Genomic DNA, 22,451 nt, shown 5'->3' with positions numbered 1-22,451 from the left:
CACTCAGGAATTCAGTCTCCCTGCTGCAGCTCATTGCCCTCCACTATTTCCCCAGTCTGACTCAGCAAGGAAAGGGAAAAATCAGCTGCCCAATCTTACTTTAGATACTGACTTAACAGACTTGTAACTGCTAGATGCATACTGAAGCAAATGAAAGCTATTCTATCTTCCCCACAAGTGACGCAGAAAGGAAGGCTTAACACTGAATAGTTCTAAGAGTAGGGGGGTCCAAATCATTTGAGCACAGACAGTACAAATGTCTGTGGTGGTCACAGTGCAGACTGTAGCAGGTTTGTGCTCCTGTACAATAGGGCATTACCACTGAACAACAAATTATTTGGTTCTGGGAGAGAGGCCACTAGAAGAAGAGGAAAGGAGAGAAATTAACTGAATCACAAGCAGTTTTTGAAGGGAAACTGAGGTTCAGCCCAAAATGACAAGTGAGATGATATAAACTTGCACTGATTTAACAGCTGGCAGCCCCTAGAAGAGGCAAGTTATTCACTCACTTCCAACACTCTCATTCCCTTCTCTGCAATGGCCCCAGTACTTGCATGATGACAAAGCCACTTGTTTTCACCTGCCTATCTGACAGAAACTAACCTAACAAGTTCAGTCCTTGTTTACCAAGGTAGTTTACAGCACAGTCAGACAACTATCAGAGCCAGCCTATGAAAGGCAGTGGGGCTGCGTAATCAGGAAGAGGCAGAACTGCCACGTTTGACAATGAAAGCTGACAGACCCAGCCAGGCCTGCTGCATAACTCTGCCCTCATTAGTCACTAACACTCAGAACTAGTATGAGTTAGTAGATCGCCAACAGCTTACACAACCAGATGGCAGAGAGAGATGCTCTTCTGAAATCCATCTGAAAGACTGCCTAGAATTTAGCCATATTCTCTGCACAACAGAGAAGTAAGATGTTATCGCATCCAGAGACGCACATACTGGCACTGGGTGCAAAGTGAATGCTAGATGATGCAAACTCTTTTAGACAGAGGTGATCTCAGTGTGACTACCTGCAGGTATCCCAACCCCTTCTTTGAGGAGATATTTAGCTTTATCAGTTCCTTGATGTTTCCAGTATCAGTAGCTTCAGCTGCAGGAACAGCTGCTGCCAGCGCCCATTCTGTTTGATTGGGTTTTTTGTAGTTGATTCTTCAGGGGTGGGTCTTGGGGCTGTTTTTTATTTGTTTCAAGAGATTGAACAAAAAATACTAACAGATCTTACATGCTCACTTGTAACAGTCTTTGAACTGCGGAGCTACCTATAGCCAAGCCTCATGACAATGGGTATCAGGCCCATCAGCAGTTAGGTGATCTGCACCACATACTACAAGTGTTTTCTGATTCATTTGGGACACTGTTGGCGTACCTTCAGCTGCTCCACTTCCTTCCCAACATCTACAAGAGCTGACTGCTCTGTATCAATAAAGGGCCTGGATTGCACCTCTTGCAGCACGCTGCCTGCTTATTCAGCCTCCCTAATGAAGATGAGCTATTTAGAAAGACCAGGTTGCCTAATAAAGATGAGCTATTTAGAAAGATCGTGACACATGACAAGTAGTACCAGTACTTTGTTATTTCATGCAATGCACATTCTGTCGGTCTTTCAACATCTTGAGCAACGCTGTCAGTAGATACTATCAGACGTCTCAGTTCTCAAGCTCAATCATAATAAAAGCTTTGGAGGCAAACAGGTAACAAACCCATAAAGGTTCCTCTCAGCCATTGCCAGAAATGCCAATATTTCATTTTTTTGATAGAAGTACCAAAAAAATAGAACCAAGAACTGTGCTCATGCATTGGGCAATGTCAGGCATGCTTTAAGAACACAGCTTTCAGTTCGCAATGAGGCAATACCTGCTCCTGTCTCTCCCAGCCTACACCATTAACCAGTATTAGCACAACCTTAATACTCCACTGCGGCAAATCCCTTCTTCCCGGGTTACTTACTGTGGCTATTTTTATAGAAGACAGCAACAGCAAATTTGCCTTCAGCCTGCTTTACATACCTCTCAATTAGGGCCTTAAACTCAATATGCCGTATCACCTAACTGTTTTTAAAGTTTCCAAACCAGACGGTGACTGGTTTTAAAGGCCTCCTAACGCTCACCGAACACTTGCTCTCTGCAGTTGTACCTAAAATGAGTTTATTTCCTTCAGAATTTGAATCATGAAACCTCTCTCTTCCTTTAAGGAAAAAGGCTTGAAGATATTTTTAACCTCCTCTGCTTCTCAGCTGCGCGATTCCCCCCACACACACACCCCCCAGTCTACAATCCTCTTCAGATACCGCCAAGAACTCTCGTCCCTCGATCAAGCTTTTTTTGTTAGCAGAATCATTTCTTCAGCTTCCAGTTGCAAAAGAGAATATGACGTCCTCCATAGCATTGGAATTCCTGACTTCCATGGCAAACAGACTAACAGTCAATAGCAAGCAGAGACAGATGCTTCATTTTTGAAGAAATCCGAGAGCAAAGCGGCTCATCATCTCTAGCTCGCCATCCTCATTTCAAACGCAGATGGAGTAGCTGATTACATTAACTTCTATTTAAGCTATGATACAAGCAAACTGTTTCAGATACACAAATAATGAGTTTAAATATCAGATGTTACTTTGGCTGGCAGGCAGAGCTGTAAGTAGAATAAGCTCCTTCAATCAACTGGATAATGCCCATCATTTAGGGATCTTTATTGGATTTTCAGCTGCTTATGGAGGTCCAGAGGGGCATAGTGGCAAAACGGCATCTGTGTAGTCCATAACGTATCGAGAAGTTGTTTCTACACATTATTCTATCTACGGTAATCTAACTGCTCAATCGCTCTCAGATGGATCTAATGAAGCATAGTTATTTTCAGGCCACGTGGAAACTTCAAATAGCGCAGAACAAAGCTGAGCAGAGTTCTGGGGTTGAGTTACATCAGTACTAAGGTTTAATTCTATCTGCATCGATTATTTTTCTTCTGGTTACAATTTGACACACCGATTTTAATCTAAAACTCTAAACAGTTCAGATCCAGTTTACTGAAACCAGCTTGGCTCTATCATAAGCTATCTACAGTTGTCTACATTACTCGAAAAAGGACAAATCACATCCTTTATTTTAGGCTTTGGACACGAACGCTTTTAGAGGTAATCTTTACACCACAGCCTGTGCAACCCAGTTCTACAGCTTCAGAAGGGGGAAAAAAAGAAACAAAACATATGTATGTGTGCCAGATTGATATCTCTAACTCTTACAACACCTCCTTTTTCTTCACAGCGGGAGAAACACGGATAATGTTGGAACAGAAATGCACACAGGAAGACATAAAGCAGGAAGCAGAAGATCTAATATAAGAGGTCCCCTGAAAGTGAGTGCAGAGATTTACTATTCCTGCAAAAATTACCAAAGGCATTAAGATTTACTTAGTCTGAGACAGGGGAAAAAACAAACGATTAATTCTTCAGGAGAAGATTCCTAGCTCAAATTTTGCTTCATTTGATTGTGAGTGAAGACAGGAAGTCTGCCAAAAAAAGCAACACATTCAAGCATTTTTATCTTGGGCGTCAATACAACAAGCAGCGATTATATGAAAATGTTTTGATATAAATTAAGTAAATGAAGTATTTGCAATTCAAGAATGAAAACACACATTATTACAGGTCTTTGGCTTTGTCTGCATCAATATACACAGAGGACCAATGGGCTGGAATGCAGCTCTGTGGAAGGATGGCTCTGGCAAACTGCAAGCTGACCATGACCACTACAGCAACCGCGGCAGAGAGCTGAAAGCATCTTGGACTGCAATCCCTGAGCTGCCCACAGGTGGAGGAAGGCAATCTTGCCCTCTGCTCAGCATCAGCACAGCCACACCTGCAGGGCTGGATCCAGTGCTGGATCCCCAGTACAAGAGCAACAAGGAATTGCTGGCACAAGTCCAGCCAGGTGCCACAGAGAGAGCAAAGAACTAAGTCAGCCTGCAGATGAGGAGCACTGAGAGCTATGAACCTTCAGCCTTGAGAAAAGAGAAGGTGCAGGAGGACATTCACTTAGAGGGAAGAGGCAAACTTTTCACAGCAGTGATGGGACAAGTGGCAACAGTCACAAACAGAAGCACACGTGGTCCCATTTGAGCACAGCTCTTCTTTCTTTTCAGTTGGTAAATGTTTTGTTACCGTGAGGTCAGCCAAACACTGGAAGACATCAAGGATGCTGCGGAGCTTGTGGTTGTGGAGATGCTCAGAAACCAGCTGGACGTTTCTCTGAGCATGCTGTTCTAAGTGATCTTGTTTGGGTAGTGAAGTGGACTAGATGATCCTTTCTAGCCTCAGTAGTTCGGTGATCCCAAGCAAGTTTTCTGGGCCTATCACTCCACTTAGATATCTGGTTTCAACCAAAAATAATTTGACTGCTAGATTTACTCCACGATGTTAATAGTGGATCAGTTAAAACAGGATGTGCAATAGGATTTAGCCTTGGAATAAAAGGCTGTAAGAAATGAATACTTCCAAATTCATAATAGAGAAAAACTAGGGGAAGTTGTAAGAACAGGGGAAAGGGATATACCTGTATGAAGGTATCAGGGTAATATCGAAGTTAGGATGTAGACTCCCTAATGACTACTTAAATTCAGGATGGCCAGCCACAGATTGATCTAAACTCCTCTCAGACTCCTCTGCTTGACTTGAGGGTTCCCAGAGCTCCGTCTATTCCCACTCACCCCCACCAGTGAATGCCAGGCATCCTGGCAAGGAAGCCAGGCAAAGCACAGCTGTCACGCTTTCCCAGCACAGGGCACTAAGAACACAGAGTAGAGCTCAGGGTTTGGAGGGGACAAATTATCTTGTTTCTCCAAGAGAGGTGGGCAGCTGAATTTGCTTCCATTGTTGTAGCTGAAACACACACAACTCCAGGGAATGCTCATCTCAGGGCTATTTTTGATTCCAGACACACCTTATCTCCCCACTGACGGCTCTTACTCTGCAGAAAAGGATCCAGGAACCACAGCCAGAAAAGAATGTAACATAACCCAAACAACCTTCTGGTCAGGGCACTCAGACATAGCTAAGATTATCTTCAGTCCTGCTCCTGTCCTCCTTGAACACAAACAAGTAAGCACATGTTACTGTACAATCTTTTTTGTGTCCTAAAACAATGCTTTTTTTTTTTTTCTTTTAAAGTCTACTGATCAATTTAACAATGCTTCCTATAGGACCGCAATTATGAATACATCCAGAGAAAGCTTTCTCTGAAAGGAATTGCAGCAATTCAAACCTTGGAGCTGCATAAGATAACCTCAAACCAAATATCCATCTTCAGAAAACACAAGAATTAAGATTGTACATGAGGAAGCCGGTTCAGGTTACTGTCAGTGTCACCAGTTACACATGGGGCATGTATTTAGTTTTGTGAGAAGTAAATAACAGTACCTCACATTAACAAGTCAAGCTCTTGCACCAACAATAACTTCCTTTCTCCAGTATGCAAGATTTCAACCTCTCTTACCTTAATGAGTCTGTACAGTACCCGAGCCAACTAGAAGTAAGCAAATTTTACACATCTATAGAGGGTTTGAGTCTTCTTTAAGACCCCCACTTTTCAGTAAGGATTCCAGCCCAATCACTCAATACTGACAGCTAGAAGTCACTCTTCCTTAGCAAGAATAAGAGCAGCATTCAGAGCTACTTCTTCCATGCTCATTACAAGAGCAGCACGTTTTATTGAAGCATTAAGAGACTTCAAACGACATCCCCAGAGGTCCCAGAAAGTGACACAGAAGAGCACAGCAGCAGCAGCAAGTTGCTGCTCATTTTCACATCATGTTGATGTACCCTCAGTGCAGACAAGCGCTGAAGTAAGAACTCAACCTGAGATTTAACAGACTACACGTAGACATCGTTTTCATTAACGTGCTTCTAGTCCTTTCCTTCATAAACAACAGAGCACAGTGAAATGCCTAAAAGGACAGTTCATTTGGGCTTGAGGCTGTGGTGTGCCAACATGGTACACCATCATGAAGTTAGAAAGCATTATCCTTAGAGGTCGAGGGTCAGCATTTGCCTGGGCACAACATCCCATCAGCATACCTATCCTTCTGGTGCCGTTCCAAGCCACACACACTGCCCTTAGCTCTGCCCCCAGCACTCCTGCAAGGCACGTGTTGGCTTTGCAGCGCCTCATCCCACCTCTGTTGTTCCCAACACTGCACTCCGCAAGCCAACTGCATGATGTAGTCATCTCCTGAATAGCTCTGAGTGATGTTACTGAAACAAAACTAGAAACATGTACCACTGGCAAGCCAAGCAGAAGTTTTACAAGCGGTTTGGCATAGTAGGACACGGCAATTTGTTTGGCTGCTTTTCATTTACACAATTTGGCCTTTGTCTATCCATCCGCAAAGATCAATATCCCGAAAGGAAAACGTCAGTCTGTTCAGAAAATACTGCCCGATAACTGGTAAGAATGACAGATCAGATCAATCCTACATCCTGAATATCAAAGGCTTCATTTCTCAGAACATCACCTCTCCTCGCACTCCTTTCCATGAAAAGTGCTTTAAGAGCCTTTAAGTGAATAAAGCGTTCACGTAAAGGGAACAAACAATTAAATTTATGAAATGAATTTGCCAGGCTACGTGCGCTATCAGCTGACAGCCTCAAATGAAAATAAATAGACTTCTTCATACCGCAGCGCATTAAACATTTACAGCAGTCATCCTCACTCCAGTTGGGTTTTCAGACAGAACGATGCTGAAGAGTTTGAAGGAAGCTTTCTTACTTTTGCAGCAGACGTCAGCATTTATGGCTGCCTGAGCAACAACACATTCAGTATTTTCAATGAGAAAGAGCGATTTGAAATTCCCCTTTAGTTAGCGCTGAAGTAATGGAGAAAATGGTATTAAATATTAATTCCATTCAAAAGCGGAATTGACCTGAGGAGATGTAACTAGCCACATAAGCCCACATTACCACCATATAGCAGACTTCTGATGGCTATTCGCGAGCTAACAACGCTACAACTCATTACAAAGGACTAGGAGTAAGAAATAGCTTTGCCATTTTCAAAGCTGTACATTTCACTCCAATCTCCTGGATCACCAGTAAAGCCACTGTGATATCGCTAATCAGATGTTCATACTTTAGCAATGAGACAACTGTAAGGCTTGGAGTATTCTTCTGTTTTTTAAAGCATGCTGTACCTGTGAAAGCGTTCACTGATTACTCAGAGCTGTTCTGAGACAATGGTGTTTTGTTTTAATATTATGTAGGGCGAGTATAAATATTTATGTGAAGAGTATGAGTTCATCTTCAATTTGTGCCAACTGTCATGTAAACAGAGCAGAGACGCTCTCGCATGATATAGGAAGTGCGCATAAAACCGAACTGAGCTCATGAAAGCTGCTAACGAATATGGGAACCGTCCACAGAAAGCTAGAAACCGCAAATGGAGAGTGAAAACAGAATTAATGTGATTTTTGCCCACTGGCAGTTAACAGAATGAAACTCCACTGCGAGGCTTAATTCGTTTTATTGCCATTGTGTTTCCCTTAGAGAACCCAGCATTGTAAACAAATCAACAGATCGAGATAAGTTTAAAGAAAAAGGAAGATGTTTCATTTTTGATGGTAGTAGACAGAAATCAGCGCACCAAGCAGCCGCCTCCTCCCCACACCTCTCTCACCTCCGCAGTTTGTAGACATTCAAGTCGCAACACTGAGCCTTTCGAATAAATTTCAGTTCCTCGGTGAAATTAGGCACATAATAAATAAAACGTGGGAAAAAAAGATATGGAAGTGCTACGTAAGCATCAGCAAATGATAGTCTGATATACCAAATCATCGTCAATTAACTGACCGATAACAGATTCGCTAGTCAAACTACACAACACCATGATCCTCACTGACACTATTAAGAACAGCTAAAATGAAAGCGGTGGTATCAGTAAGGCTGGTGTTGATCAATCACAGCACTACAAGAAATCAGAAGGCACTGTTTAAACCAGTAATGCCGAATCTCAGCATCTTTCAACTAACATTTAATAGGCGATGAATTTTTACTCTGAAAATTAAAACCAGTAGCATTCTGAGCACTGTTTAGAAGAAGCTCCCTCAAATCCTGTCACAGCCCTAATTCTAAAAGCTCAGCTACGGACGCCCCAATATTTCTCTTAGAAATGGGCAAGGCTTTGCAGGTGTGGAGCCCTCAGTACAAAAAGACATGGAGATTTTGGAAAGGGACTGGAGGAGGGCCACAAAGATGATCAGGGGGCTGGAGCACCTCCCCTATGAGGACAGGATGAGGGAGTTGGGATTGTTCAGCCTAGAGAAGAGAAGGTTGTGGGGTGACCTCACTGCAGCCTTTCAATACCTGAAGGGAACTTACTCCCAGGAAGGGAGTAAACTCTTCGAAAGGGCTGACAATAGCAGGACACGGGGAAATGGTTTTAAGTTAAAAGAGGGAAGATTTAGGTTGGATGTCAGGGGGAAGTTCTTCACTAGGAGAGTGGTTAGGCCCTGGAACAGGCTGCCCAGGGAGGTTGTGGATGCCCCGTCCTTGGAGGTGTTCAAGACCAGGTTGGACGGGGCCCTGGGCAACCTGATCTAGTAAAGGTGTATGTCTGGTGGCCCTGCCAGGCAGGGGGGTTGGAACTACATGATCCTTGAGGTCCCTTCCAACCCGGGTCATTCTGTGATTCTGTGATTATGGCAGAATGCATATTCTAAACTAGCTGCCATCTTTCACTCCAGGACATCCAATGAAAAAAAAAACCCAACAACCCACAAACTAAGTCACAGGTCAAAAGGAAAGAAGTGCTAACTTTCAGATGTACATATTCTTCAATCAAAACCAGTTTTGCAAGAAAACTGGAAAGTAAAAACCTCATACATAGAACAGTGCATGTTAATACAGCTTCAAAAAATGAAGAAATTTGAATACTTACCAGTTTGTAGTGCTTATTATGGTAGAATACATCTACTTTATATTAATAAGCCTTCCCACTTCACAGATGGGAACAGAGCAGGGGGGAAAACATGGCTTACTCAAATTAAGAATATAAAAGGATTTGAAACAATCAATTACACAAGTGCTAGTCTGGGATCTTTATTACTAGTTCCTTCTCAGTTTTAACCCAAACCACTTCAGCTTCGGTACTGTTAGAGTCACTTGGAATTCCTTAATTCTTTGGCAGAGGACACAGCTCACCCGGCTTGAGCTCAAGCCTCTGCCTCGCTCTACGGAAACAAGGCAAAACCAAAGACAACTATGGACAACAAATGTGCTGATTTCTCCTGAGGACGAAAACAGCCTCCTAGTTTCCACGAGAATTTAAAGCTTGCATATCCTTGAAGCCAGCAAGTCAGCTCAACGGCCTCTGGTGCCAGATGAAAGCTCTAGTGACCACACAACAATTTGTTGATTCAGCTCAGGCTCCTGAACATATGTAGATGTGTCTCACAGTTACGAGGTGTTAATTTCCAATAAACAGAAGATCCACACCAAAAGGCATTTGTAACAGGCTTTGCAGCCAGCCCTGCCCCCTGTAAGAGAAGCTCCAAGCTTCATGTATCTCTGCAGATGGGAGAACTCTGAGCCACACACCACATCCACCAAGGAGGTGCCCCACCCACAGAGGACCCCAGTCAATGAGCACATGGATCTGGATCAACACATCAGACACAAGGCAGGCTCGCATCTGCAGAATGAGATGCAGAAATGCTCCATGGACCCCAACAGGGTGGCTGCCCCGCTGTCATCTCCTCCAGCAACACAGCTCCAAGCAGTGCACTGCAACTGACCGATACTTATCCCAGCATACGATGAGCCCACAAAAACTCATAACCAAGTGAAAGAATGGTTTTGGTCAGTGTTCTGAGCAGAGCTGACTTATCGAGCAATCAGACAAGCACTGACCCAGCAAAAGAGAAATTATAGGAGCCGGCAGCCAGGAGCAGGGCAGCCTCTCCAAGCAGCAAAGGCTTGGTGGAGCCTGTTAGCAGAACCTGCTGTACACAGCCTCAAAACAAAGAACCAATTCAAGAAAGGTAGCCACTGTAGCATGGATGTTTTCTTCTTTCCTTGAGGAGTCAGCCCCTAGAGTATAAAGCAGGGCAGTGGGATACACAGCACCCTGTTAACAGCTACAAGAGGAAACCCTGGCTTCAGAGTGGAGATCGAGCTAAGGAGCAACCAAGAAATGTTCCGCTTCTTCAGAGACTAAAGGAAGAACAGGCTCAAATATATACAAATAGCACAAAAACGATGTTCTCTGGGATTGTATACCTCAAGGTACTTGCAATTTAAATAATCATCCTCAAAAAGCACAAATGGCCTTTCTTTTCAAATGATGCTGCTTCACGGCAGAGTGGTAGACAACATCAAAAGCTCAATGACAAAGCAGACAAAATCTCCCATCAGTGAGTGCTCCAGGATAAGGGAAAGGAAGTTAATTATTCCAAGAAGGCCTCACAGAACACAGAATTAATCTGAAGAGCAAAACTCATCAATCTATAAACGATAACATAGAAATGTAATCGGTTGAGTTTTGTACAGTAACAGAAGTACGTACATATGTATGTACTGGCACAGGTTGCCCAAGGAGGTTGTGGCTGCCCCATCCCTGCAGGCATTCGAGGCCAGGCTGGATGTGGCTCTGGGCAGCCTGGGCTGGTGGTTGGTGACCCTGCACATAGCAGGGGGTTGAAATTCAACGATCATCATGGTCCTTGTCAACCCAGGCCATTCTGTGATTCTATGACATACACACTACACACAGCTGAGAGCCCCCTAACCTGCCCAGATAAAATATTGATTTATAAGCTGCCAAGTTTCATTTACAAATCACAGAAGATGCAACTGCACGTAAAGCTGCAATAAGGTGGATGGGCATTTCTTTCAGAACACCCCTTTCTTTTTCCCCCCTCGTGCTGGCTTTGAAGAATACAATCCCTTTGTTTCAAAATATATGTATATATTATTATTTTTAATATTAAAAAAAAAAACAACATCGAAAAAGGTTACATGCATTTTAAATGGCAAAGACTGTTTGGGGAAGCAGGATTTCTCTACCTGACATAATAGGCAAACCGCATATATCAGTGGCTAATTTCTCCCCCTACCTGCCACTGAGACGTGCTGGGAGCTCAGCGTACTCTCCCTGACAGACAAAACAGCGCTGGAGAAGTGCCGCACAGAAGCAGCACAGGGACACTTGCAGTTGTTAATTGTCAGTTTGACTGACTCCTCCATGCTCCGTTATAGCCGGCGCCGTACACCAGCGCAGCTTCACAAAGCACGCAGCCCCTGCAAGCTCTAACTTCATGATTATTCATTTCTCAAGCATTTCAGACAACGTTACATTGTGCAAACATCGTACGCTTGAAGAAACGTTAAGTTCATCCAGATCTTCTTCGAATCCGGTGCACAAGAATAAGTGAGGTCTCTGCAATGCCCCTAAGTCTAGTTGAGTGTGTGAGTCATATATAGGGAATAAAAAGACAAAGAGTTCCACGCTGACAATAGGATTTCTGCACACTCCAGACACGTTCTAAGAATAGTTAGCTGTACATCAGGGCCACGTGCCTGTCCAGCCCGAACGCCTTTAACCTTACACAGACAATATGTATCCATGTGATAAAAGAAGGCAGGACACGGCTGACCTGATAGCTGTGGAACAGCATCAAAAATTGGAGATGGCAAAGATGCCAAGGGTTAGGCGAGGACACCGGGTAATGGCAGAAGACAAAGCCCAGAGCTTACACAGGTGTAAGGAGCTACTGACAGCCTCAAGGTGAGCACACAGCAAAGTAGAGGAGCTTCTCTGCTGGAGTATATTCCAGACAAGGCAGAAAGGGACAGGAGGCTTAGCGGGGCATTTAAAAAACAAAATAAATAGGTAGATGTGGAAATAAAGCGACTGACAGTTTGTCTCTCTTGTGCAAAGCACTGAGGAAGCTATGAAGCCCACAGCACACCAACACACATCACAGGCTTCTGTTCAGCACGCTGTAACTGCACAAGGTTGTGGCCAGGCGCTCGGCCTGTATACAGAGCAAGTAAACCCGGAGCGCAGGCTCATAACCTCATAAAGCACAGCACAGTGTTTGCCAGAAGAAAGGAAACACGTATTTGACAGCATTAATATAGGGACAACAGTAAGCCAAAGTGGTCATTTGGAGATGGATGAATGGCTCCAGCATCACACGGAATACAATGGGGCTGGCACACATCTGTCAGAGCTGCACATCAGAAGCACTCTCCTGACTACACACAGGAAGGCAGTAAAGAGCCTCTAACACAGCAGCGCGCACTGCCAGCACAACACAGCCTCCATCGAGCACGGTTCTACACGCTCCCTAACAAAAGTCACGACAATTTCAACACAAGAGCTGGAAGAGCAAGAAACCGATTCATCCGGAACTTTAGGATCTCGGCTTGTGGCGTTTTCCTTCGGCAACACGGCAGCAGCCTCCTGCCACTGCGACCAATGGAAGAAGTCCCCGGAGCAGAGCGCAGCTGGGCAAGGACAGAGGCCTCCCACGGCCCGGCCCTTTGTCACCGGCCGGGAGCAGCAGCCACAGCCCAGCTGCCGGCTCCGAGCAGCCTCCCCCACACACCTGGGGCTCCCCAGTATCGCTGCGATACCGACTACCCGGCAGCAAAGCGACTGCTGGGATCTTTATGCGGCCCCAGACTTCGCACAGGTCCAACGCAGCTTTTTCATCACACAGGCGATTATCTTTTTCTACGAACGACTTCAGTAACCGGCGTGTCTGTGACCGAGCGATATCAGTAGGTGGTTCGGGCTATCAGAGCCATGGCTAGTTCAGAGTTACAGACACACACAGAGGCACGGCGAGCCTCAGTCCCGTACCTTCACCTTCACTGCGAGGAACAAGTTCAGAGCAACTCACACAGCGCTCCCATAACCCAAACAAGCCGCTGCGCTTCCAGGACACGCCGTCCTTAAAGTTACAGCGCTTAACTTTAAAGGGGTAAATGGGTACCGGTACCAACCGGGGCTTTTCTCGCTGCCGACCCCGCTCGGTGCCGGCAGGGGGCGCCACAACCTGCAGCCGCTGTTTTTTGTGACGGGGTATTTAAATGTCCGCTGTCAATCACCGCGCACTTCCTACGCCGCCGCCGGGGCTCCCCGCATAATGGGGGCGGCCGCCGTGTCCCGCCGCCCGGCCTCACGGAGCCCCGCGCCGCCGACCCCCAACTTGCTCCTTTGTTCGGCCGCCCCCCCCGGCCGGCAGCCCGTTATTATCCGCACTCAGACACGCTCACGGCACCGGGCTTCGGCCGTCACACCGCGGTCAAACCCCGCGTAGAGCCGCGGTTCCCGGCGCGCACCCACCGCGTCCCAGCGCGGAGCCCCGGGGACGCGTCCCCCGCAACGCCGCAACTTTGGGGACGGGGCCCCGCGGTCGGCGCCGCTCGCTCGCACCGCGTGTCCGGGGCCGGCACCGCAACGGGAGCGACCCCACGGCGGGGCCAAGGGCGGCCGGGCCGGGGGATGGATGGGGGGAGCCGTGGCCATTGTCCGCCGGCCGGTACCGGGCTGGGGGGTGCCCGCCGTGTCGCCTCGCCCCGCCGCCGCCGTCCCGCAGCTCGCCGCTCCCCGCCGCCGTCCCGCTCCTACCTGCCGTGGAACCAGTCCTTGCAGATGTCGCACTCGATCATGAAGCGACTCACATCGTAAGGTTCCCGACACACGCAGTACACGGGGGTGGCGGCGGCCGCCGCCGCTCCGGCCATCTTTAAAGAACTCCCTGACTGAGGCGCCCGCCGCTCCTCCCCCGCCCGCCGCCGCCGCCGGCACCAATAACAACAGCGCGCGTGCCAGCACCACGCGCCGCGCGCGTGCACCGCCGCCCAGAGCCACAGGCGGCGCGGGAGCGCGCGCACAACAGCGCGCGGGGACGCGCGCACGTGCGTCACCCGGCCCCCGAGGGGGCGGGGGGAGCGAGCATCGCGCATGCGCCTCGCGGGCCGTGTCACGTGGGAGGCGGGGGGGGAGGGGCGGGGTGCCGCGAGGACACCGAGAGAAAGAGCGCGCGCCGCCCCCCCCTGCCCTTGTTTACGTAACCGCGGCGGAAACAGCCGAGCGTTGCCGAGCGCTGCCGAAGGTTGGACCGGCCGCGCAGGCGCAAAGGCGTACAAGCATACAGAGGTGTGCGCGGTGCTGGCAAAGGCTGGTGGGCTGGGTACTTGACCCTGATCAGCAATCCAGAGAGCTGAGGTTAACAGCAGCAGAAAGGAGTGATGAGTAATAAATGGTGGTATCGACATGTCTGGAAATAGCGTGTCCCAGAGTATCTTCATAGAATCACATAGAATCCTATCGCTGTGACCAAGGAGGTTGTGGATGCCCCATCTGGAGGCATTCAAGGCCAGGCTGGATGTGGCCTTATTGACCACATTAGGGAGGTGATTGTCCCTCTCTACTCTGCTCTTGTGAGGCCCCATCTGTTGTACTGTGTCCAGGTGTGGAGCCCTCAGTACAAAAAAGACATGGAGATTTTGGAAAGGGTCCAGAGGAGGGTCACAAAGATGATCAGGGGGCTGGAGCACCTCCCCTATGAGGACAGGCTGAGGGAGTTGGGTTTGTTCAGCCTGGAGAAGAGAAGGTTGCGGGGTGACCTCATTGCAGCCTTTCAGTACCTGAAGGGAACTTACTCCCAGGAGGGGAGTAAACTCTTGGAAAGGGCTGACAATAGCAGGACACGGGGAAATGGTTTTAAGTTAAAAGAGGGAAGATTTAGGTTGGATGTCAGGGGGAAGTTCTTTACCAAGAGAGTGGTTAGGCCCTGGAACAGGCTGCCCAGGGAGGTTGTGGATGCCCCGTCCTTGGAGGTGTTCAAGACCAGGTTGGACGGGGCCCTGAGCAACCTGATCTAGTAAATGTGTATGTTTGGTGGCCCTGCCAGGCAGGGGGGCTGGAACCACATGATCCTTGAGGTCCCTTCCAACCTGGCTCATTCTGTGATTCTGTTCACACAGCCACGCTGCAGCCTGAAGGCAAACAGCTCACTGTTCCTTAGTTGCTGTTACTTGCATGGTCACATGCTGAATGTTATCTTGAAGCTGAGCTCACCAGCTGCAGCGGTAACTTCGTCCAAATTGGCCATAAAAACGCACACATGTTGTGTTTCAGGAGTTCTCTGTAAGTGACGAAGCCCTTAATCACCTTGGTAAAGCACACACTGGGTATTCCCATAAGAGGTGCATGAGGCTGCCAGACTTGTGTTCTTCTATTCAGGGTTGGCTCAGTGGTGCTTGATTCAATTTCAGCTGACGCAGACTGAGGGCTGTCCAGCAGTGAGAGTGCCAAGAATGAGGAAGCAGGATGAAGCAGGTCCCCTGCAGGGACTTTCCCTTTACCAGCCCTGCATACTGCAGCAAGCAGAAGTTTCGGGGAGAAGGAATTTGTTACGGCCTCAATCACGCAGAGCTAAACTCAATATTGAACAAACACTTTCTGGGCTGCCACAAACAACGTCCTTTTGCTGTTGTGATTTCTGCCAGAGCAAGCTGTATCAGCAGCACTGTCTGCTGTGGGCACTCTTTGAGCAGGTGGGGAACGTCTACTTCATCTGCCTCAAAAACATAACATAAAACAGCTCCATCGTGCTCCCTGTCGGATCCGCTCTTGTCAACTCTTCCCTGCTCAAGATTTCTCTCCGAGCACAAATCCATTAAGCTGTACTTGAATGTGGAACAACAAAAGTTCAGAGGAGCAAAAAGACCACACACTCACTGAAAGAGAATTACAAAACCACTTTGAACGAGTATTCTTCTCAGAAATATGGGCAGCCTCATTACATGCAGTTTAGAAGCAGAAATGGCAATATCAGCCTTGACCATACATAAATGAGGTAAATCTGGTTAGAGAGTGCTCTCTAACCAAGGAGCATTTGGACAGTGATCTCAGACATAAGAGTTTGATTTTGGGTGGTGCTCTGCGGAGTCGGGAATTTGACTTGATGATCTTCATGGGTTCCTTCCAACTCAGGATATTCTGTGATTCTTTGATCCTTCCACCCTCAGCTCCACCAGAACGTGCTGTGCTTGGCACAGCCATAGACAAACCCAGCTTTCACTTTTTGTACCCAGCCAGCTCCAGCTGTCCCCAGTACTGTGCCTGGACTCCAGCAAAGACCCTGAAAGCACATCAGTGAGTACTGACAGGTGGCAAGTTCCAGTGCTCGGAGGCAGTGACTTCATGCCACATTTGAGGCAGTGGGTGGAGAGAGCACCCATCACCGGATACTACAGGCACCCACAGTCCATGCCTCGCCTCACATATCTCCTTAAGCATGTGCCACACACTGCTTATGATATGAGGTGCAGGAAGCTTTTAGGGAGGATAGACAAGAGGGAGCAGAGCAGGGAGGCTGATGAAAGGGAGAACGGGTGGTGTCCTACTTTCCTAGACTTCCTTGTCGCTCCTGGGTACTGGCTGAACCACACATACATGTGCTTCTGTAGACCATGTGTCTCCTGGGAGCAGGGGACAGAACTCACACCCATCATTTTGGGGCTGGTGGCACTCTGGGCTGGCTGTACAGGCACAGATACTGCTGCACTCAGCAGATGAAAGCATAGCCTGCAAGCAATCGGGACCAGGAAAGATCAGAAAAAGAAGTCAGAAGTTAATGGGTGTTTTCAGAGTAGCAAGTAAAGAATCAGATAAGTTGCTGGGAAAACACAGCATTGAGAGGTACTTTCCCCATCCTCGGACATTTTTTCACTATATTTTTGTCCATTTTGCAAGACAACTCCTTTTTAATTTATTTATTTATTTTCTTTATTTCCACATCAAGGGGATGTTAGCTGCCAAAAACCAGAACTCTGGAATAAAAAGCGTTCCATTTCTCCGCATGAAACTGCCCAGAGTCTACCCAGAATTGGCAGTATGATCTTCGCATCTGCAGAGAAAATACTGAGTCATGTTGTCAGCCCACACACATCTAACAAAAATAAAAGCAGCCCGACGATTCAAGATTCACCCCCTCACCACGTAAAGAAAGCACAAGTCATTCAACCATGCCTCGTGCATTGGAGACCTTTAGAAAACACCCGGTGCAGGGAACATTCGCCCCCGCAGCACCCACACACCATTCCAAACCGGCGACAGCGTTCTCAGCCCATTCACCAGCCTGTTGTGACAGCACTCGGCTTAGCGTCCGTGGAGGAAGTTGCAAAGACTTAAAGGTTTCTGTTGAAATTAAACACCACAGCTTATGTTAAACACCACGGAGCTCAAGCTAGGAGTGTTGAAATGGTGCAGCACACCGTACATCGCTTGAGTCCAAAGCAAAGGCAACAATGAGTCCTGTACTTCCATTTTACAAAGGAAAAACAGAGAACTGAGAGCTGCCATAAGCCTGAGAGTGAGCTCTCTGACATCCCTTCTCGGAGATCTAGGATGCGCCCCGAGGTTCCAACCCTTCAGGCAGGTGGCCGTGCGTGTCCCCATGTTGCAGCAGCAGCACGCACATGTGTGCCCGCAGCCAGCACCAGCATAAGGGTAAATGCACCCAGACAGCTCCTAATGTGTTTGTTTTGTAGCCTGGGCAGGCTTTCTGGAAACGTGGAGGTGCACCTTGCTGCCCAGGGAGTGCTACCGCTGTATAATAATCCTTAATTTCAGCCTTCCTCTGTTTGGCCACTGGGAATAAGTACTGCCGTTCACCTCTTGCTTGAGCTTAATTCCTTGACAGCCAAGAAAATATATTAAAAGAAAGAAAGAAAATAAAATCAGACCCAGGACTTTTACTTCACCTTTTGAGTACAGTTTAGATGTGGTTTTAGATGTCAGGTTCAGGGTGGGATGAGCTGCATGCTAAGAATCTAAGGGAAAGCAGCCGGAGGAGCTCAGCTGTCGCTGCCTACCCTCAGCCATAAAGCTGGCCCCAGTGACTGTGGGCCCCCAGAGCGGCCCCTCTGTGCCCCCCCAGCACATCCGCTGCCAGAGCCTGGCTGCTCCCTGAGGGCCTGGCCCCTCTGGTGCAGGGGAACAGGGAAGAGGGAGGCAGATGAATATGCAAACAATCCTATTTGCACCATGTGCAAGGTCTTTGTCACCGTGATGGAGCATGCTGCTTGTTTTCCTCTCCTGGTATTATCAGACACACCCTTCCCATATATGCTTTATTGAACCCTGTGCCAGTGTCAGCCTTGTCAGGGCACAGGCTGATTGCTGCTCGGCTAATATCTGCCTGCCAGCTGCGGCTTTATTTTGTTCAAACATTACAACCACTCATAAAATCGAAGCGTAAAAACTACAGCTGCTATTTAGAACACAAAAGCACCATTTCTGACCCCGCTGATCAGTTGCAAGACGTGGGGCCCCTGGCATAGCCCCAGCAACACGACATGGGGCAGGAAGGATGGCAGGAGCTGTGCTGGCCATGCCTGCGAGCAGGCGGATGAGAGATGTCCCTGTCCAGATCCACAGCCCCAAAGACTGAGCAGTGTCATGTACCAAGCACATCCAACAGCCAGGGACAAGCCTATTATTGTGCACCTGCCCTCCCTGCTGCTCACCTGCCCTAGGACAAAGGAATTGGAGGAGGCCAGGAGCATGCAGGCGGCCACAGGAACAAAGCTGCCTGGATGGGGCAGGAGGCTCCCCCTGCCTATTGTTTGGCCTCTTTTGTGCCTCTGAGCTGCTTTGGTTCCAAACTGTACCACAGTGTGTTGGGAGCAGGACAGAAAGGGCTTTATTAGGGGCAGCCCCTCATTGGTCCCTGCCCTCCCACAGATAGCTTTGGGTCCAGGATGTGCAGTGATGGCCAAGCACAGGGTTAGTGCACCAAGGCTGTCAGTGAAACTGGGCACTGTCCAAAGGTCCCTATAAAGACAGGGGTGGTGAGGAGGCAGGTGGATACATCCAGCTGGATGCCACTTTGTGCAGGGGAACAAAAAAAATCCTGACATTTTCTGGTAGTAAGAGTTGCTTATTAAGGAGGAAGGCTCTATCCAAAGTTCAGTTTCTCTTCCTGTTTTACATTACATTAAGTATATTTTAAAGAAATTCTACGCAACCGTTGCCAAAAACAGCTCCTATGGGTGTCTAAGTAAGCATTACTCAGAAACAAAGCTAAAGAAGCAACTGTAAAATTCCAGTTTAAAAATAAACGCTAGAAACCATGATGCCTGAACACCATCATCTCCTTCCTTCAAGCTTCCTTCCTTATGCTTCAATGAGAAGCTCCATCTTATGAGCAGCATTCCCACAGGGGACAGGAGACTCCCAGCCTTGGACAGGTGACAGACATCTCTAGAGACACCAAAATGGGACTTTGAGAGGCTGGATAAGGCCAGGTGAAGCAGAAGGCCTTCACCTTAGTCTATAAAAAGTTAGTGAATGGGCAAAGATCAGTTATGCAGCAGGTTAATGGTGCTGGTTTTGGGCCAAGGGTTGAGCCCGTGGGGCTGGTGAAGGCAGGTAGGGTGTAATAAAGGATGTGGGACATCCAGGGACCGGCCAGAGGCTCCTTATGGTTCCCACAGGGTGCTGAGCTCAGCAGGTAAATCATTGATGGCAGCGCTCCCATGAGCAAAGTTCAGCGTGTGGCTTTTGTTCTTCTGGAATGACCAATCACAAAGCCCATGGCAAAGGATTTCTAGGGAGAAAACATGGCAGGAGGGCCAGAAATGAGGGGGTTTTAAGGGCCCTTTCAATCCAAGCCATTCCATGATTGAAAGATACAAACGGTACAGAGAAACCAAGTGGCACTTGAGCAGTCACTAACCAGAAGCAATGGGGTGTCTGGGCCATTGCAATGATTTGTTTCCCAGCAGAGAAGTCCTGTCAAGGACTGCACTTCTCAGCAATGGCAGAGGAAGGTAGAGGAAAGTCTAACCACAAAGGGGAACTCAGTCTCTGGGAAACAGGCAAAGAGGATGTCATGAAACACTTCAGGAAGCACTAAGGAAAAGATGGGGGAAGCCAGGGGCTCTGAAAGTTCAAACTGCTCTGTGAGCATGATCTGCCCATTCTAGGCAAAGAAATAGCCCCCAAACACCTCTCCAGGAGAGGCTCTTGCACAGGGCTGGATAGGAGGGAGTGTTTTGTCTGATTTATGTGAAAGGTAAAGGTGATTTTTCCTTGACAGAGCTGCACTGAATACATGCCCTCACTCCTCTGTGAGAGCAGAGCACCTGAAACCCTTCTGCCTGTAGGAGAGGACAGAGGCAGCTCTGGGCCGGGATCATTGCAGCACCAAGTAGCAGCTTTGCATGAGAAGTTAACTGCTCCAAGTCCCCCTTCCAGCTGGGCTGCTTCAGCTCTGCATTTGTTTTTGCTAACACCTTCTTATTTTAACTAATAAAGTCCTTGCTGAGGTGCAGAGCCCTGCTCCTGGGTACAGTTATGAGGCTCTGCTCACCTCCCGCAAGCCTTTCAGATTCAACCTGCCTGAACTCAGCAGTTTGAGGAGCGATAAAAACCTTTTAGATGTACTATGAACATACTTTCAGCAAATATGAGGGTCCAAACCCTGATAAAGTTGAGGAGGAACCTCTTAGGGTGCATGAAAGGGAGCTCAGAGCTTCTCACCTAAGGAGGAGCAGCAGAGGCACCTGCGAATGCTGGGGACAGAGTGGCTGAGTGGGGTGGCATGGCCAATGGGAAGTGATTGTTTCCGTCCTACAGCAGGAGTGGGAGCAACTCGCATCTCAGCCTCCATCAACAGCCTGGTATTATGATTTCAAGCATAATATTTCTTTACGAGCTAATTATCGCCGAAGCATCAATGCACGGTTGGCCTTTTAAAAACGTAAGTGTTTAGTATTTTTATTTCTTTCTGCTTTGTGGTTTATGGCTCCCATAAATCCAGGACGTGCTGCGGCAGAGGGAGAGGGCAGCTCTGACCTGCGGGAATGAGGACTGGGGCAGGAGAAGGGGACCTAGGCTGCATCCTTCACCATAGGGTCTCTGCTCCCTGCCCCAGGCCCCCCTGGGGTAGGTACAGCACTGCTCCTCAGGGCTGATGTTAACCACACACTGATGCTTTCTTTTGCAATGCTCAGAAGAAAGCTTTTTGCCGTTCTTTGTTTTTGTTTTTTCTAGTTATTATCTACTTATAAAGTGAGAACCTCCCAGGACTGATGGCAGTGCTAAATTCACTGCAGCCACAGGCTGTTCCAGCTATGGCAGGGGGACAGGGCCACAAAGACAGCATTAACCCATTGCACTGGTAAACAAACCCTTGCACTTCAAACCATCAAACCTGACCCAGTGTGCTGCTGATCTGGAGGTCCTGCCTTGTTGCAACTGGAGGATGCTGTCACGTGCTGACCTCAGGCCCTTTGTGCTGAATTCCTATGTCTGGCCCATCCAAGACTGAGCTCCCAAGGACACTTAGAGATGCACCAAAGGCTATACTATGAAGCAACTCAGCAGGAAGAACACCTCTCCACATCTCTGTGCTTCCAAATACTACTAAAAAGATCAATCCCAGCCCAATGAGGGGCACAGGACCCACAGCCTTTTGCTCCCCTTGCCCTTATTCATCCATCTGGGTTCCTCAAGCTCCAGATGTTACTATGAATGCATCAAGTGGAGTAAGGGAGATATAAACACCTTCCATATGTACTCTGCCAGGATCTAGCCACCTTCTTTTGGACTGGACAGTCTGACTCTGCAGCACTTCTGAAAACTAAGCAACTGCTTTCAGTGCTAACATGCACCTCTTTCCCAAGGGGATGTTTCCTCCAGCTCCCATGCCTGCTCCTCTCAGGGGAGCAGCAGCAGCATCTCAGCCCTGGATCCACCTGGAGATGTACAGTAGGATGGGCACTGGGGCAATCAGCGCTGCAGGGCAAGCACAGGGAGGTGGGGAGTCACTGCCAGAGCTGGAATTTGGCCTGGGCGCCATGGAGATGAAAGGCAGCAGATGGCCAAGGTGCACACGGGAAGCACGCACACAGCACCTGACTGTAAATTTAAGGCCAATTAATACAACAAAAGAGGAAACTTGACAAGGAAGCCGGGGACCTACAAAATGAATAAGTGAACCATGAAAAGGGGAGTCTCTTCCCATCCACCAAAAAAAAAAAGCAAGCAATGCGGCATACAATACCTACGGCACTGTGAATGAACTGAAGTTTGAACAGATGGAGACAGAAACAAACCTCAGCCTTAAGGGTTGGCTCCCTACTGAAAGGACCACCTTGGGAAGGGGCTTCCCACAATGCAGGGGGAGGACAATGGCCCCTACCCTGTGCCAGCCCCTCCCCGAGGTGCTCAGTGTGCCCAGTATGGCTTAATTTAGGCCTGACAGTCTGCTGAGCTCTTGGATGGGCTGTGAAAGCATATTCTTCTGAATAATAAAGCACATGTCTCTAATTAAAGACACTGGGTGTGACATGGGGTAGACAGAAGACTCCCAACACCACCTCGGAGGCCAGGAGCAATCTTTATCTTGCTCAGAGCCCAGCCCCATGGTGCACAA

General features: G+C 48.0%; 1 protein-coding gene across 2 annotated transcripts in view; it reads right to left on the bottom strand.

Annotated features, from left to right (window-relative positions):
* KDM7A (lysine demethylase 7A) overlaps nt 1-13,763 on the bottom strand; it is a 56,032-nt gene extending 42,269 nt beyond the window's left edge. For both annotated transcript variants that reach the window (XM_015867031.2, XM_015867039.2), the window contains exon 1: nt 13,628-13,763. In XM_015867031.2, the coding sequence (XP_015722517.2) occupies nt 13,628-13,743 (116 nt within the window). In that variant the 5' untranslated portion in view covers nt 13,744-13,763. The remainder of the gene's footprint in view (nt 1-13,627) is intronic.
* Between the last annotated feature and the right edge of the window lie 8,688 nt (nt 13,764-22,451).

The sequence above is a fragment of the Coturnix japonica genome, chromosome 1, assembly GCF_054131305.1.
Source record: "Coturnix japonica strain WE chromosome 1, WE-NBRP24, whole genome shotgun sequence".
NCBI lineage: Eukaryota > Metazoa > Chordata > Aves > Galliformes > Phasianidae > Coturnix > Coturnix japonica.
Note: the sequence above shows the minus strand (reverse complement) of the source record. Positions and strands in the feature narration are given on the sequence as shown.